At 47.2% G+C, this 16,939-nt stretch overlaps 1 protein-coding gene across 2 annotated transcripts; it reads right to left on the bottom strand.

Annotated features, from left to right (window-relative positions):
- Positions 1-9,031: 9,031 nt before the first annotated feature.
- WAS (WASP actin nucleation promoting factor) lies at positions 9,032-16,391 on the bottom strand. Of its 2 annotated transcripts, none has more exons than XM_066249040.1 (12): positions 16,227-16,391; positions 15,254-15,394; positions 14,124-14,267; positions 13,921-14,023; positions 13,768-13,809; positions 13,621-13,674; positions 12,759-12,933; positions 11,715-11,757; positions 11,361-11,514; positions 10,751-11,157; positions 10,405-10,513; positions 9,032-9,319 (listed from the first exon to the last, which is right to left on the bottom strand). In XM_066249040.1, exons 1-12 carry the CDS (start codon positions 16,356-16,358, stop codon positions 9,264-9,266), a joined length of 1,560 nt encoding a protein of 519 aa, XP_066105137.1. In that variant the 5' UTR covers positions 16,359-16,391; the 3' UTR covers positions 9,032-9,263. The 2 variants fall into 2 exon arrangements, with proteins under 2 accessions (XP_066105137.1, XP_066105138.1); XM_066249041.1 differs by having other exon boundaries at positions 14,124-14,207.
- Between the last annotated feature and the right edge of the window lie 548 nt (positions 16,392-16,939).

Below are 16,939 nucleotides of genomic sequence, written 5' to 3'. Positions count from 1 at the left end.
AAAATTTAAGGTCTAAAAACTGGGTGTGTCTTATACAGTTGTTGTAGATTTTTCACTTGCATTTGACAGCAATGAGGAGTTGTATAAATTTTATGATGAATAAAACTTGAGCCCAATAACTTTATGTAACACATTTTTCCCCAAATTTTGGGCCCCTAAATTAAGGTGCATCTTATACATGGGAGCATCTTATACATGGGGAAATACAGTAAGTCTTCTGTTCTCTCTCTCTCTCTCTCTCTCTCTCTCTCTTACACACACACACACACACACACACACAGTTGTGTTTTTTTTTAAGATTTTATTTATTGATTTTAGAGAAGAGAGAGAGAAAGTGGGGGCAGGAGCGGGAAGTATCAACTCATAGTAGTTGCTTCTCATATGTGCCTTGACCTGGAAAGCCCAGGGTTTCAAACTGGTGACCTCAGCATTCCAGGTCGATGCTCTAACCACTGTACAACCACAGGTTAGGCTATATATAGTTTTTAATTATTATTATTATTTTTTATTTTTTTTATTTTATTTATTCATTTTAGAGAGGAGACAGAGAGGGACAGAGAGAGACAGAGAGAGACAGAGACAGGGGGGAGGAGCTGGAAGTATCAACTCCCATATGTGCCTTGACCAGGCAAGCCCAGGGTTTCGAACCAGCGACCTCAGCATTTCCAGGTCAATGCTTTATCCACTGCGCTACCACAGGTCAGGCTAATTATTATTATTATTACAGTTTACATTCAATATCACTTTGTATTAGTTTCAGGTATATAGCACAGTGGTCAGACAATTATACACCTCACAAACTGCTCCCCCGATATTGCCAGTGCCCACCTGACACCATGCATAGTTATTACAATGTTACTGACTATGCTCCCTGTGCTGTACTCTTCATCCCTGTGAGTATTTTGTTACAATCAATTTGTACTTCTTAATCTCTTCACCTTTCTTCACCTCTGGCAACCATCCGTCTGTTCTCTGCATCTGAGTCTGTTTCAATTTTGTTTGTTCGTTTATTTTGTTCTTTAGATTCCAAATATAAGTGAAATCATATTAGTATTTGTCTTTCTCTGACTGACTGATTTCATTTAGCATAATACTCTCTAAGTCTATCCATGCTATCCCAAATGGTAAGGTTTTATTCTTTTTTTTTTTTTTTTTTTTTTTTACAGAGACAGGGACAGACAGGAGCGGAGAGAGATGAGAAGCGTCAATCATCAGTTTTTCGCTGTGACACCTTAGTTGTTCATTGATTGCTTTCTCATATGTGCCTTGACCGGGAGGCTACAGCAGACCGAGTAACCCCTTGCTCGAGCCAGTGTCCCTGGGTCCCTGGGTACAAGCTGGTGAGCTTTGCTCAAACCAGATGAGCCCGCGCTCAAGCTGGCAACCTCAGGGTCTTGAACCTGGGTCCTCTGCATCCCAGTCCGAGGCTCTATCCACTGCGCCACTGCCTGGTCAGGCGATTTTATTCTTTTTTAAAATGCTGAGTAATATTCCATTGTATATATGTACTACCACTTATTTTTTTATAATTGAAAAAAATTTGATTGGCCCCCTGGCCGGTTGGCTCAGTGGATAAAGCATCGCCCCAGTGTGCAGATGTCCCAGGTTCAATCCCCAGTCAGGACACACAGGAGAAGCAACCATCTGCTTCTTTTCGTTCCCTCTCCCTTTTCTCTCTCTATTCTCTTCTCGCAGCCAGTGGTTTGGTTGGTCCAAGCATCGGCCTCAGGCATTGAGATTAGCTGGATTGATTTGAGCATCGGCCCAAAACAGGGATTGCCAGGTGGATCCTGGTCATGACGCATACAGAAGCCTGTCTCACTATCTCCCTTCTTCTCTCTTAAAGAAAATTGGTTGATTTTTTATTTATTTATTTTTTCATTTTTCTGAAGCTGGAAACAGGGAGAGACAGTCAGACAGACTCCCGCATGCACCCAACCGAGATCCACCCGGCACGCCCACCAGGGGCGACGCTCTGCCCATCCTGGGCCTCGCCATGTTGCAAACAGAGCCACTCTAGCGCCTGGGGCAGAGGCCACAGAGCCATCCCCAGCGCCCAGGCCATCCTTGCTCCAATGGAGCCTCGGCTGCGGGAGGGGAAGAGAGAGACAGAGAGGAAGGAGAGGGGGAGGGGTGGAGAAGCAAATGGGCGCTTCTCCTGTGTGCCCTGGCCGGGAATCGAACCCGGGTCCTCCGCACGCTAGGCCGACGCTCTACCGCTGAGCCAACCGGCCAGGGCTATTCTCATGTATTACAATTCATTCATTTCCTCAAGCTCATGTTCATGGTTGCGGGTGGCTAGAGCCGATCACAGCTGTCCTCCGGGACAACACCAAATTTTTATTGGATAATATGTAAAGTACACAGGTGGTTATATGGCTCTCACGGAATTACATTTTTTTTTCATGGAATTACATTTTAAAATATGTGGCGTTCATGGCTTTCTCAGCCAAAAAGGTTCCTGACCCCTGCTTTAGATATATACCTGGAAGTAAAATTGCTGAGTCATAAGGCAGTTCCATTTTTAACTTTTTGAGGACCCTCCACACTGTTTCTCATAGTGGCTGCACCAGTCTGCATTCCCACCAACAACGCACAAAGGTTCCCTTTCCTTCACATCCTCACCATCACCTGTTGTTTGTTGATTTATACATGATAACCATTCTGATATGTGTGAGGTGATATCTCATTGTGATTTTAATTTTCATCTTTTTGATGATTAGTGATGTTGAGCATCTGTATGTTCTCTTTGGAGAAGTGTCTATTCTGTTCCTTCGCCATTTTTTAATTGGCTTGTTTGTGGTTTGGGTATTTAGTTATGTAATGCTGGTGGCCTGGCTTTCGCATTGGATTTGGACAAATAGAGAAAATGCGGAACCGGAAAGTGTCAAGCCATACCAGTTTATTGGAGGCTCACAAAGACAGGCAGCAAAAAAACAACAAAAGAGAATGAGCTACTAAACAAAGAAAAATCTGCTATTCACAGTAAGGGCAAGGGAGCAAGGAAAACCGCGCCTCGCGGTGGTGGGAGAGCGATCTGGAAGAATAGCCGCCCAGGCACCCTCTGCCACTTGCTCACACACCAATCAAGCAAAATGCTTGCAGCTGGTAAACCCACAAGCAAGCCTAACACAGCTGCCCCCACAGGTTGTATGTACTTTTTATTTTATTTTTTTTTTAAAGGGACAGCTTTTTTTGGTTTATTTATTTATTTATTCATTTTAGAGAGGAGAGGGAGAGACAGAGGGAGAGAGAGAGGAGAGACAGAGAGAGAGAGAGAAGGGGGGGGGGGAGGAGCTGGAAGCATCAACTCCCATATGTGCCTTGACCAGGCAAGCCCAGCGTTTCGAATGGCGACTTCAGCATTTCCAGGTCCACCAATGCTTTATCCACTGCGCCACCACAGGTCAGGCCTGTGCTTTTTATTTTTTAAGATTTTATTTATTGATTTTAGAGAGAAGAGAAAGAGGGAAGGGGGGAGGAACAGGAAGCATCAACTTGTTGTTTCTTCTCATCTGTACCTTGACCAGACAAGCTGGGGTTTCAAACCGTCAAGATCTTTTTATTAAGTGACAGGCAGGGAGGCAGAGACAGACTCCCGCATGTGCCCCCAACCGGATCCACCCAGCAAGGCCCCTACCAGGTGATGCTCTGTCCATCTGGGGCCACTGCTCCATTGCTCAGGCTCAAACTGGTGATCTTAGCATTACAGGTTAACCAACGTCTTATCCACTGCACCACCACAGGTCAAGTATGTATGTATTCTTTATAAATTTTGGATATTAACCCCTTATTGGATGTATCAAAGTGTGACCTCTTTCTGCCTAAATGTAGAAGGGTGACATTGAGGTCTTTGGGGAACATCCCTTGACTCTCCCCAAACAGTATAGGATAGTGAGTAAAGGCTTAGATTCTGGTAGTCTGATGACCTGGCTTCAAATCCCAAATTTATCATTTATTTAAAACTGTGGATTTAGTCAGTTTCTTCATCTGCAGAACCTAAAATGAGTGACCTTGGAGTGGGCATCTTCTGCTCACCTGGTAAATTAGTCTTTCAAAAGGACTAGCACCTTGCCCTGGCCGGTTGGCTCAGCGGTAGAGTGTCGGCCTGGCATGCGGGGGACCCGGGTACGATTCCCGGCCAGGGCACACAGGAGAAGCGCCCATTTGCTTCTCCACACCTCTGCCGCGCTTTCCTCTCTGTCTCTCTCTTCCCCTCCCTCAGCCAAGGCTCCATTGGAGCAAAGATGGCCCGGGTGCTGGGGATGGCTCTGTGGCCTCTGCCCCAGGCGCTAGAGTGGCTCTGGTTGCAACATGGCAAGGCCCAGGATGGGCAGAGCATCGCTCCCTGGTAGGCAGAGCGTCGCCCCTGGTGGGCGTGCCGGGTGGATCCCGGTCGGGCGCATGCGGGAGTCTGTCTGACTGTCTCTCCCTGTTTCCAGCTTCAGAAAAATGGGGGGGGGGGGGAAGGACTAGCACCTTTACAAGAGACCTCAAAAATAAGAAGCCTCCTTGTTATTACTCTGTGCTACTCTGAGCCACTTGTCGGCTCACTCAGCAGTGATCTAGTGCCTCATGTGTACATTGTCTTGTCCAGTGCTGGGATCAAAACAGGGTTGTTATTTTTTAAATTATTTTTATTTATTTATTCATGTTAGAGGAGAGAGAGAGAGAGAAAGAGAGAGAGAGAAGGGGGGAGGAGCAGGAAGCTTCAACTCCCATATGTGTGTTGACCAGGCAAGCCCAGGGTTTTGAACCGGTGACCTCAGTATTTCAGGTCGATGCTTTTATCCACTGCGCCACCACAGGCCAGGCCAAAACAGGGTTTTATCCATTCTAAGCTGCACAGGTTTGACCTGCTTTTAAAGTAATCCTCATATTGGAGTGTTATACACATACAGAAAGTACACGGAGTATGGGTAATCACTGGAGTGACTTTTCACCAGCAAATATACATATGGGGCCCTGGCCAGTTGGCTGAGCAGTAGAGCATTGGCCTGGCATGTGGAAGTCCCAGGTTTAATTCCTGGTCAGGCCCTGGCCGGTTGGCTCAGTGGTAGAGCGTCGCCCTGGCGTGCAGAAGTCCCGGGTTCGATTCCCAGCCAGGGCACACAGGAGAAGCGCCCATCTGCTTCTCCACCTCTCCCCCTCTCCTTCCTCTCTGTCTCTCTCTTCCCCTCCCACAACGAGGCTCCATTGGAGCAAAGATGGCCCGGGTGCTGGGGATGGCTCCTTGGCCTCTGCCCCAGGCGCTGGAGTGGCTCTGGTCGGGACAGAGCGACGCCCCGGAGGGGCAGAGCATCGCCCCCTGGTGGGCAGAGCATCGCCCCCTGGTGGGCGTGCCAGGTGGATCCCGGTCGGGCGCATGCGGGAGTCTTTCTGACTGTCTCTCCCCATTTCCAGCTTCAGAAAAATACAATAAATAAATAAATAAATAAATAAATAAATAAATAATTAATTCCTGGTCAGGGCACACAGGAGAAGCAACCATTTGTTTCTCCACCCCTTCCCCTCCCCCTTCTCTCTCTCTCTCTTCCCTTCCCGCAACCATGGCTCAAATAGTTTGAGGAAGTTGGCCCTGGGCGCTGGGGATGGCTTTATGGCCTTGCCTCAGGTGCTAAAATAGCTCAGTTGCCTGCCGAGCAATGGAGCAGTGGCCCCAGATAGGCAGAGCATCACCCGGTAGGGTACTTGCCGGGTGGATCTGATTGGGGGCACATGTGGGTGTCTGTCTCTCTGACCCCTCCACCTCTCACTTAATAAAAATAAATAAATAAAAATAAATAAATAAATAAATGCATACATACATACATATGGAACCAGAAAGCAGGCTAAGGAACAACATAACCAGCCAGAGTACCAGAAGCATTTAAGCATTTAATTTTTTAACATCTTTGAAATCAGGCTGTATCTCTCAAGCACGGATGGAACTTTTTTGTCTTTCTTAGTGATACATAAAATAATGATGCATATAGTCAGTGGTGACTCGGGATGAGTGACACCCTATAATACCACAGCAGCAGCTAATGTTAACAGATATCTACAAGGAGCCAGGCACTTAGCAGACACCATCTACTTTTTTTTAAGATTTTGTTTATTGATTGATTTTAGAGAGGAAGAAAGAGAGAGCAAAACATCAATTTGTTGTCCCACTCATTTATGCATTCATTAGTTGATTCTTGTATGTGCCCTGACCAGGGATCCAATGCACAACCTTGGCATCAGGATGACATTCCAAACAGCTGAGCTATCTGCCCAGGGCTTGGTGAATTCTTAAGGAGCAAAGCCAGCTCCCATTTCCCATACCTGCAACCTCGCCACCCCATCTGCTCCCACTGCCTGGCTTTTTCTCTTCTTCCCCAACCCCCAACCTACACCCCAATGGTTCCGAAATTCTTCTTCTGCTCTTGCAGATGAAAGAACTCTGTCCTCCCTTGATTGGCCCTCACTTTTGTCTTTCATCCCTCTCCCTTCCTCCTCCTCTAAAACTAGACTACCTGATATCTTCAATCTACCAGATTTCAGAAATGGAAGGGGGTAAGCGCCTCAATTCTAGGATTTTATGTGCAAGAGTTTCGCCTGACCGGGTGGTGGCACAGTGGATAGAACATCGGACTGGGACGCAGAGGACTCGGGTTCAAAACCTTGAGGTCAACGGCTTGAGCGCGGGCTCACCAGCTTGAGTTGTGAGGTCACTGGCTTGAGCGTGGGATCAGAGACATGACTCCATGGTCGCTGGCTTGAGCCCAAAGGTCACTGGCTTGAAGCCCAAGGTCACTGGCTTGAGCAAGGGGTCACTTGGTTTGCTGTTACCCCCCAACCCCCATCAAGGCACATATCAGAAAGTAATCAATAAACAATTAAGTTGCCCCAACAAAGAACTGATGCTTTTCATCTCTCTCCCTTCTTGTCTGCCTGTCCCTATCTGTCCCTCTCTCTGTCTCTGTCTCTGTCACACACATAAAAAAAGAGTTTCTTCTTATTCCATTGGAAATGCTTTAAACACCAGGGACAGGGTTTTGTGTGTGTGTGTGTGTGTGTGTGTGTGAGAGAGAGAGAGAGAGAGAGAGAGAGAGAGAGAGAGATTTTGTTTTGTTTTTAAGTGAGAGGAAGGGAGATAGTGAGACAGACTCCCACATGCACCCCAAGTGGGATATACCCAGTAACCTCTATCTAAGGCCGATGCTCAAATCAACCACACTATCCTTAAGTGTCCATGGTTGATGCTTAGAACAACCAAGCCACTGGCTGCGAGAGGAGAAGAAAGAGGGAAGGGTGAGAGGGAGAGGAAAAGAAGCCAGTGGTTACTTCTCATGTGTGCCCTGACCGGGGATTGAACCCAGGACATGCATATGCCGGGCTGATGCTCTATCCACTGAGCCAGGGACACCAGGAACAGATTTGAGTTGCTCCTTTTCTTTTTCTGGAAAGCAAGTAGTGGAGGAGGAAGAGGGGTGACACAGTGCTATCCCAGTTGGAAATTTTACATATTGTTAGCCCTATTGTATAGATAAGGAAATTGAGGCTCAGAAGTATGGCATCTTGCTGAGATTCTAGAGCAGATCTATATGATTAGTAAATCTTTGCCTCTTCCATTGCTATTGGCCAGGACTTGGTTTACACTGGGAACTGGGCATAACTAAAAATTTTTTAAATGTTTATTTTATTGATTTAAGAGAGAGAAAGAAAGAGAGCAGGAGAGAGACAGGAACATTGATCTGTTCACCTGTATGTGCCCTAACCAGGGATTGAACTGGCAACCTCTACACTTCAGGATGATGCTCTAACCAACTGAGCTGTCTGGCCAGGGCTGGGCAGGACCAAATTTTAATACTGAGAAGGGGATTCTGTCCATTAGGATCCGTGTGAGTTCTGTGCATGGAGAGAGGGAAGTCTGACCATCAAGAATTCTCTCGATTTAGTATTGTGTTGGTTGAACAGTTTTTTAAAAATAAGTGAATGAATAAATAACTCTCCCATTCATTCACCACTCCTGGCCCCATGCCAAGCTTTTCCCCACATCAGGGCCTTTGCACTAGCTGTTCCCTCTGCCTAGAATGTCCTTCCCCCAAATATTCACCTGGTTCACTCCTCTCTCTTTAAGTTGAGCATAACTCACCTCCTCCAACTGGCTTCCCCGGAATATCATACCTGAATGTCATTTCCCCTCGGCACACAGCAGTTATCATGATCTGTAATTATCTTTTGTTTCTATTTAATTCCTTCTTCTTATCTGTCTTCTCCCCTAGAATGTCAGCCCCACTAGGTCAAGAAATTTTGTCAACTTTTTCCACTGCTCTATCTCCAGACTCTTAAGTAATGCTTGGCTTAGAGCATCATCCCGATACATCAAAGTAGCTGATTTAACCCTGGTCAGGGTATATACAAGAATCAATCCAATGGCCTGACCAGGCAGTGGTGCAGTGGATAGAGCATCGACCTGGAATGCTGAGGATACAGGTTCGAAACCCTGAGGTTGCCGGCTTGAGCGTGGGGTCACCGGCTTGAACATGAGATCATAGACATGACCCCATGGTCGCTGGCTTGAGTCCAAGGTCGCTAGCTTGAGCAAGGAGTTGCTGACTCAGCTGGAGCCTCCCGGTCAAGGCACATATGAGAAAGCGATCAATTAACAACTAAGGTGCCACAACTATGAGTTGATGCTTCTCTCTCCCCCTTCCTGTCTGTCTCTCCCTGTTCATCTCTCTTTCTCTCTCTTGCAAAAAAAAATAAATCCAATGAATGTATAAATAAGCAGAACAAACCAATGTTTCTCTCTCTCTGTCCCTTCCTCTCTCTCTAAATCAATTAAACAAACAAATAAATAAAGTAGTGCCTGCCAATAAATGTGTGCAGAAAGAAAATAAGAAACAAAGAAGTACAGGCTAATGAACTGAGGGAACAAGTGAATGAATTAATGTATATATGTAAAACTAAATAAATGAAAAGGGATAGATGAATAAAAGGGACTTGGGGAGAAAAGAACCCTAAATTCCCACATTTGGAATATGAATGAACTGAGATTTAAAGAAACAAAAAGACAGTTATTTTATTTTTGTTTTAAAATCCTTGAGTAAGAACTGAGAATTTTTTTTGTATAAAAAGGGCTTTTACTACAGTGACTGGGGGCCAGTCAGATATAACAGCATTGAAGGGGGTGGTGGGGAAGAAATGGGCCTTGGGGGCCTGGAAGGAGAGAGAGGAAGACAGAGAGCAGCAGCTGCCATGGGATCAGGTGCAGAACGGGTGCATGTGGTGTTGCCTTAGTCATCCCATTCATCGTCCTCATCGTCATCTCCAGCCTGGTCCTCCCCTTCGTCTGGAGGGGGCAGAAAGAGTGGAACTCAGAGGTGCAGCAGGGTTCAGAAGCCCTAGAGAGAGGGTTTCCTAGGGCCTGAGAACTCAGGGGCTCAGAGTCCAGGAAGCTGAAGTCTCCTGCTAGGAAATCAGATCTGGGGCCTGTGCACTGGATAAGGATGGGGCTCCCTCAGAGGAGGGAGAATTAGGGTTTCTGTTTGGGATAGGACAGGGATTATAGTTGGGGTCTGGGTTTTATTTGGAGTTAATATTATTTTCAAAAATGTGTGGTTAGTTAAGATATTGTCACACAAAGGATAAAGCGTTAACAGTTTTGTCACTTAATGGTATTTAAATATTATTAGCAAAGGTGGACTAAATTACAATACCTATACTGTTGTTTCATAGCGGGTTAATGTTAATATTGTTGACACATAATCGGATTAATGATAATATCATTGTCAAAATATATGAGGTTCATTATAATATTGTATACAGTGGATTCATGTTAATATTCTGAACAAACTCTGAACTTAATAATAATATTATTGTCAAAGTTGGAGTTCATTATATTATTGTCACATAATAGGTTGAGGTTCATGTTAGCCTCACATAATTGTCATATGAGGACATTATTGTTGATACACTGGGATTCCTGTTAACATTATTGCAAAAAGACTGGGTTAGTTATATTATCATATAATGAGTTACTATTAATCTGTTGACATGTGGAATTAAAGTTAATATTGCTGTCAAAGATGGGACTCTTTATAATATTGCCATCACATAGTGGATTGATGTTAATAATACTGAACAAATGGAATTAATGTTAATAGTTTGGACATACCTTGTCATTAATATTAATATTATTGTCAAAGATAGAGTTAATTACACTATTGTTACATAATGACGTTAACATGTCAAAAGGAGACTAATACAAGATTTATGTTATCACCATCATCAGCAGATGGGGCTAATGTTACCACTGATGAAGACTGTGGGGTAGTTTTTAGGCCAACACTGGCCCCGGGAAAGAGAGTCACCATCTTGGCAGGATGGGCCCCAGAGAGGGGGCAGCCTGCAGGTGGCAGGGGAGGGAAGACTCACCTGAGGAGTGGATGACTTTGCTTCTCTTCTGCATTACATGCATCAGGGCCCCTACGAGCCCCTCTGAGCTCTGAGGTGGCAGCTGCAGCGTAGAACTCTCCGAGGGGGTCTGCAGCAAGCAGGGTGTGGCACAGAGGGCTCAGGCCTCTGAGAGCGCTTCTCCCCAACCTTCCCATTCCCCTTCAAGGCTTCAAGCCCACCTCTCCGCATCAACCTCCCAACCTCATCACTGAACCTCCAAAGCCTGAGGTCCTTATCAGTCTCAGCTCCAAGCCCCTACCATCCTGACTTGCACAGTATGCCCTAGAGTCTCAGACTCCCAGTCCTTCGCCCTGCTGGTCCTCACCTTGTTCAGCTGAATTCCCTGCCGGATTTGATCCAAAAGGGCACCCCGACCTCCACCAGCGGCCAGGCCCCCCACAGGCCCCAATGGAGGAGGGACTGGAGGAGGGACTGGCCCATCCCCAGAGCTGGGAGGTGGAGGGGGCGGTGGTGGTGGCGGTGGCAGTGGTGGACCTCCAGCTCCAGGGGGTGGAGGGGGCGGTGGCCCAGAGCGTCCTGTGGCTGGAGGGGGTGGTGGTGGAGGGCCCCCTCGGCCCGGAGGTGGGAGTCCCCGAGGAGTCGGCGGGGGTGGTGCACCTCCCAAAGGTACAGGGGGCAGTGGACCAGACCGGCCCTTGTTACTCCCCACAGTAGGGGGCCGAGGGGGCTGGTTTCCTCCTCGAGATGGTGGTGGGGGTGGTGGAAGTGGCTCTGAGGGGGGGAAACAACACATAGTTATTACTATCATTTTCTTCCAAGCCTATTTCACTCATTTGTAAAATTGTACCTTACGGACCAATTCCCAATTCAACCAGTAGAAGGGTTTGCATGAGGACTAAGTGACTACAGTGTATCTTTTGGAAATCAGCTACCAGGTTTGAAGAAGAAGGGGGTGTCCAGAAAGATGGACTCACCCTGGCGTCTCATCTCCTGACGTACAGCTTCCAGTCCACCCTGATCCTCAATGAAGTCATAGATAAGTTTGGAGGTCTCAGCATCAGTGAGCTGAGCCTCACTGATTCCCGCCCTAGAGAACAGGCTCCGCAGAGCTGGGTCCAGGTTGTTCACCTGCCCGGGAGGAAAAAGTCAGCAGAAAAGGTGGGTGAACAGGGTGGGAAGGGAAGGAGCCCAAATTATCATGGAGTCCACACCAGAGAGGAATGTGAGAGGGTTGTGGGAAGGGTGGGGTCTGGGGGTAGGTCTGACCATTGGACGATGGAAAGGTAGGTAGGAGTTGAATGGGGTCCAGGATCTTTGGAGTTACTCACGTCAAATCCATTCTGGGGGTCCCACCCCACGTGGCTGACATGTCTAGGGGAGATGAGGAGACCCCAGTGAGGCCCCACTGCCCTTCCTTCCCTTCCTTCCTAGTGAAGCCCTCTTTCTTGCCCTCTCTTGCCCAGAGGGACTCCGAGGGGCCATAAGTGAATGAATGAGTGAATAAGTGAGAGCAGTAGTTATGGAATTAGAAGGGGTTCACAGTTTGCGGTGCTCATCTTTCCGCTTCATCCCATTTCCTACCATCTATCCACCCAACCATTTTTCCAGCTAGGCAGTCACATTCACCTCTTAGACCACCGATCCATCATATATTTGTCTCTACTTATCTTTCTCCACACATATATTTATCCATTTGTCCACCAATCTGTCCTCACTTACATTTGTCCATCTACCTATTCATCTACCCATGTGCCTACCTTTCCATCCACCCACTCACTTGTCTCCATTCAACCACACACTTCTGTCCATTTATCCATTGAACTGTTCATTCGTCCACATATCTGACCACCTATCTATCTCCATCCACCTTGTCTGAGAATCAATCAGCCTGTATATCCATCTGTCCACACTCATTCACTCACCCATCCTTCTACCAACCAATTCCCATTTACCCATCCACCCATCCATCCAACCACCATCCATTTCTTCTCCAACCCACCCATTCATACATTCATTTCATTCATTCATTAATCTATTCATCTACCCACCCAATTACTCACCCCCCAGCCCACCCAGGTTAGGACTAGGGTGAGGCAGTGAGATGCCTAGAGTACAAAATTTAAGGAGGTACTCAGTCTCAGAGTTATGAATTGTACTTGCGTGACCCTGAAACTGTCTCTGTAAATTGTGTAACTTTGGTGCCTCACCTGCCTATACCTAGTCCTGGCCTTGCACCCACCTACCCATCCAATCATCTACTCAACCGCTGACCCACCCAGTTGCCCATCCTTCCATCCACTTAGCTCTCCTGTTTACCTGTTCATCTGCCCCCCTCCCAGGGAACTGTGGGCCCACTGGAGAAAGGTTCTCACTTGAATCCACTGGGTGCACCAATATCAGCCTTTCTGATCTTTTTCTTCCCTGAGCGTTTCTTATCAGCTGGGCCTGGCCCAGGTGCTGGAAGCCCACGGTATCGTGAACTTGTGATGTCTGGGTTCTGGATGTCCACTGTCACCAGCCCCAGGGAAAGTGGGCCAGCTGCTGGACCTATGGATAAAATAAGGTGACTAAACCATTGACCCACTTACTTACCAGCCAAAGCATAGGGGCAAGAGATAGGAAGACTGTTGGGGAAATCTATGTATGTGTTTGATAGTCATGGAGGGAGTAGGTGAGGGACCCAAGTAGGTTTTATGGAGAAGTGGAAGGGTGGTTACCTTAAACCATTCATACATTCACTAATTCATTTATTTATTCATTCACTCATGCTTATCACTTAATATTGACTTATTTATTCACTGGTTCAGTAATTAATTTTTTTCAGTAATTAATTTTTAAAGTTATTTGTTCATTCATTCAAGCATTGCTATCTTTGCTGATCCAAATTTTATGTCACTTTTTTATTTGTTTACTATTTAGTTCATTCAATAACTCACTCATTCATTCATTTACTCAATCATCTTTCCATCCATTCATCTACTTATCCACATGCCAATTCACCTATGCATCTATACACCCACCTATACATCTATATATCTATCTACATTTTCATCTTCCTATCAATTCATCTCCTCACTCAACCATCTATCCACCACCAATTCATCCACCCACATATCCATCTATCCATCCACTCAATCATTTGCCCACTTATCTCTGCACCCACCAAATTACTCATCCACTCACCTACTCTCCACCCAACTGTCCATTCAAGGACAAGGAAGAATTAGCACTCACCCCCTTGGTCTCCACCTGGGTGTGGGGGCAGAGGTGGGAGCCCTCCTCTTCTCTCTAGGAAGATGGAATGGGTAGAGAGCTCTGACAACCCTGCCACAGGTTCCTGGGCTAGGTTCTTATTATTCCTACTTGCACGAGAGGACTCACCTTCATTAGCTGGTGCTGGTGGTGGAGGTAGCTGGCGTCTGTCTGTGGAGAGACAGGCAGACTGAGAACCAGACCATGAGAGGGGCTTTTACAGCTCCCTACTCCTGCACTCACCTCTGCCCAACCTCCTTCCCTCCCCCAAGGCCTCCTCACCTCCACTTTGCCTCTGATTTCTTTTTTGTATCTTCTCCTGCACCAGGGCCTGAAAGGCCTGGGCTTCACTCTCGTCTGCAAAGTTCAGCCCCACTTGGCAATCCTGCACACACCTTGGGGTCAGAAGCCTTCCAGGCCCCCTATACCTTTCCCATCTCCTCCTCACACCCCAGCTGAGGCCCAGGGGTCGGGTGGTCACTTACGTCCCCAGCGAAGGTGTGGAAGAAGGAAGTGGGAGTGGAGTAAACCAGCTGTGAGTATAGCTCCTGTTCCCAGAGCAGTCCTGTCTGGAGAGGTGGGGAACACACTGGCACTGAGGCATGCCCTGGGTGGCGGGTTTCTGTTATCTGGGCAAGGAGCATGGTGTCCAAATTTGGGGGCCCAGGATCTGATTTGGATATTTCCAACTCAGCAGCAGAGAGTTGGGGGTCTAGGGCTTAGATGTAGAGGGTTGGATGGGAGTTAGACTCTGGGCAGTGAGAGATTTGGATTTGGGGCCCTAGATGTGGGACTTGGGGGCTTGAATTTGAGAGTTTTTTACTCCTGTCCCAGGACACTGTGCCCATTCTAGACTCTGCCCCAAATACCCCCCCCCCCCTTGTGTGGGCCTTCATTTGGGCAGGCAGGGCTCCAGTATTGGGACTTGGGGTTGAGATTTGACGTTCAGGCATAAGATTGGGAGTTTATGGAGAGGGGTTCAGCCAAGGTATGTGCAATTTGAGGTTTGAGGAACAGAGTTACGGTTAGTATTTGATGGCTTTGGGGTCTTGATGTGGTTATGCTGGGTTTATCTTTATGGGCTTATAAGATGAATGGGGGTATGTGCCTGGGGAGTTCAGGTTTGGGGTTTGTGGAACAGATTCAGGAATTCTGAGGTCCATGCCATGGAGATAAAAGGACAGATTTGGAGTTCAAAAATTGAATAGCATATTAGGCTTGGGGTTTAGGGGACAGATTGATGACTTAGAAGCTAAGCAAACATCTGTGGTTCAGGAGTTTTGGTGGGAGATATCTAAGACCCAAAATGTTGAATTTAAAGTAGACTTGAGTTTCAAATAAAAATATAGTGGTCTTTTTATTGTTTGTTTAGTTTGTGGAACAGTTTAAGTTTAGATGATATACTAATATGTGGGGGGTTATAGACATTAACATGGACACTCTAGGGTCAGTCATCGCAGACTTAGAAAGGCAAAAAGAGTTTGATTTGTGGATGAAGTCTTTGGTTCTGGAGCCTAGGGGTTCACTGTTCTGTCTGAGGGCTCAGAGCTATGGACACAGATCTAGGTTTACAGGTTAAAAACCTGTTTGCATGTGCAGCGGAGGCAGGGATCACCTGAAGACCGTAAAGGCGAATGAAGTAGGACTTCTGGGGGTTATCCTTGACAAAGCACACAGCCCCACAATGCTCCTTGGTCCAGCGCTCGGCTCCAGGGGGCAGTGCCAGGTACAGCTGAACAACTGTGGTGGCCAATGTCTGGGAAGGGAGAGCAGGGCTCAGTGGAGTCTGGTCAGGGGCAACCAGAGGGTCTGGGAGCCAAACTTTTTTCTTCCCTGCCCACGGCTGTTGTGGCCTGCCGAGAACCAGCAGAGTTAGTGGAATTAAGAAAACAGACTTAAAGAGAAAAAGGATGGCCTCAGGAGGACTTTTTGCAATGCAGAAGATAGCTTGCAAAAAGTAAGCCTCCACCCCCTACCTGCTTCATCTTTAGGGCAAAGTGAGGCCATGCAAATCAAAGAGATCATTAAAACAAAGTCACATTTCCAAGGCATCCCAAGAATTCTACCAAGTGCAGAAAACCCCCACCATACATAACATCTTAACTTCACAAAACAAAAGATAAAAAGGAAATTGACTTAAGTCTTTCAGAGGGATATGGGGGATAGGAGGAGTAGAAACAATCCAGCACCACAGCTAACAAGGAGGTGTGAAAAAAATAGCCTTTAGCAACTTCACTAAGCAAGTGAGGTGGGGGGTTGGGCAGATTGTCAGCTTACTGCCAGTTCCCCACACCTCTGTCCCCCCAAAATCTAAACTGACCCTGTTGGCTTTCGGTCCCCAACAGTGGCCCCAAAGGAAGAGCCACAACCAGAAAATAAATAGACATAGAGATCTTCCTTGGTGAATGGGGGTAAGTGGATTCTAGGAGAGAAGATGATGGAGAGGAAGAGGGTGAGAAAAAGGAGAGGAGCAGGGAAGATAAGGAGAGAGGAAGGGGAGGAAAGGAGGAGAGGAGAAGGATGCGGAAGAGGAGAGGAATGGGGGGAAAGGGAGAAAGACAGGGAAGGCCAAGAGGTCCCCAGCTCACCCAGCATTTCCTTCCAAGCATCTCAAAGAGTCGCTGGTTCTCATGGTCTTGGAGGAGGCTGGAAGGTATATTCTGCTGAACCACTGGTGCTCCACGGCCTCCAGGCCTGCCTCCCATAAGGCCTGCACTCATTGTGCCTCCTGCTCTTGTCCTCTCCGGCTAGGCTCTGGGTGCAGGGTAAGAAGAGGAACTTCCGCAGTGAGCAGGGGAACAGGAAGTGCAAAAACCACAAGGGAAACAAGTCCTCCAGAGGCACCTCAGTGGGCTTGGGCTCCTCCTCCCTAGGACAGGCTTGGAGCCTCTGCCTTCAGACTGATGCCCTCTTCCATTTGACTGGCTAGACCCATCTTTTGGAACAGTTCATGTCCTGTTCCTTCTTTCCTACTCTCTGGTGCCCATCTCCCTCTGACTGGCTGAGATCTTCCTCCCTCTGATTGTTTGACAGCAAGAGCTAGGCCACTATAGCACTTCTGTAGGGTGCTCTGCTGTGGTTGGGAAGTGTAAAGCCAGTATACACGGTCACCATCACAGCAGCCTGGCACATGCAGATTTACATTAGATTCAGACAGATGGTAATGAAACAATGGAGCCAGGAACTGGTGGGCCATCATCTTTAATCCTAGCTTGCACCCGGTGGGCAAGGAAAAACACACACTGGGCTCCAAAACCCACTCATTCAGTGCTCACAAAGCTACTGACTTAACCGAGTTTCC

This window comes from Saccopteryx bilineata, chromosome X, assembly GCF_036850765.1.
Source record: "Saccopteryx bilineata isolate mSacBil1 chromosome X, mSacBil1_pri_phased_curated, whole genome shotgun sequence".
Taxonomy (NCBI): Eukaryota; Metazoa; Chordata; class Mammalia; order Chiroptera; family Emballonuridae; genus Saccopteryx; species Saccopteryx bilineata.
Note: the sequence above shows the minus strand (reverse complement) of the source record. Positions and strands in the feature narration are given on the sequence as shown.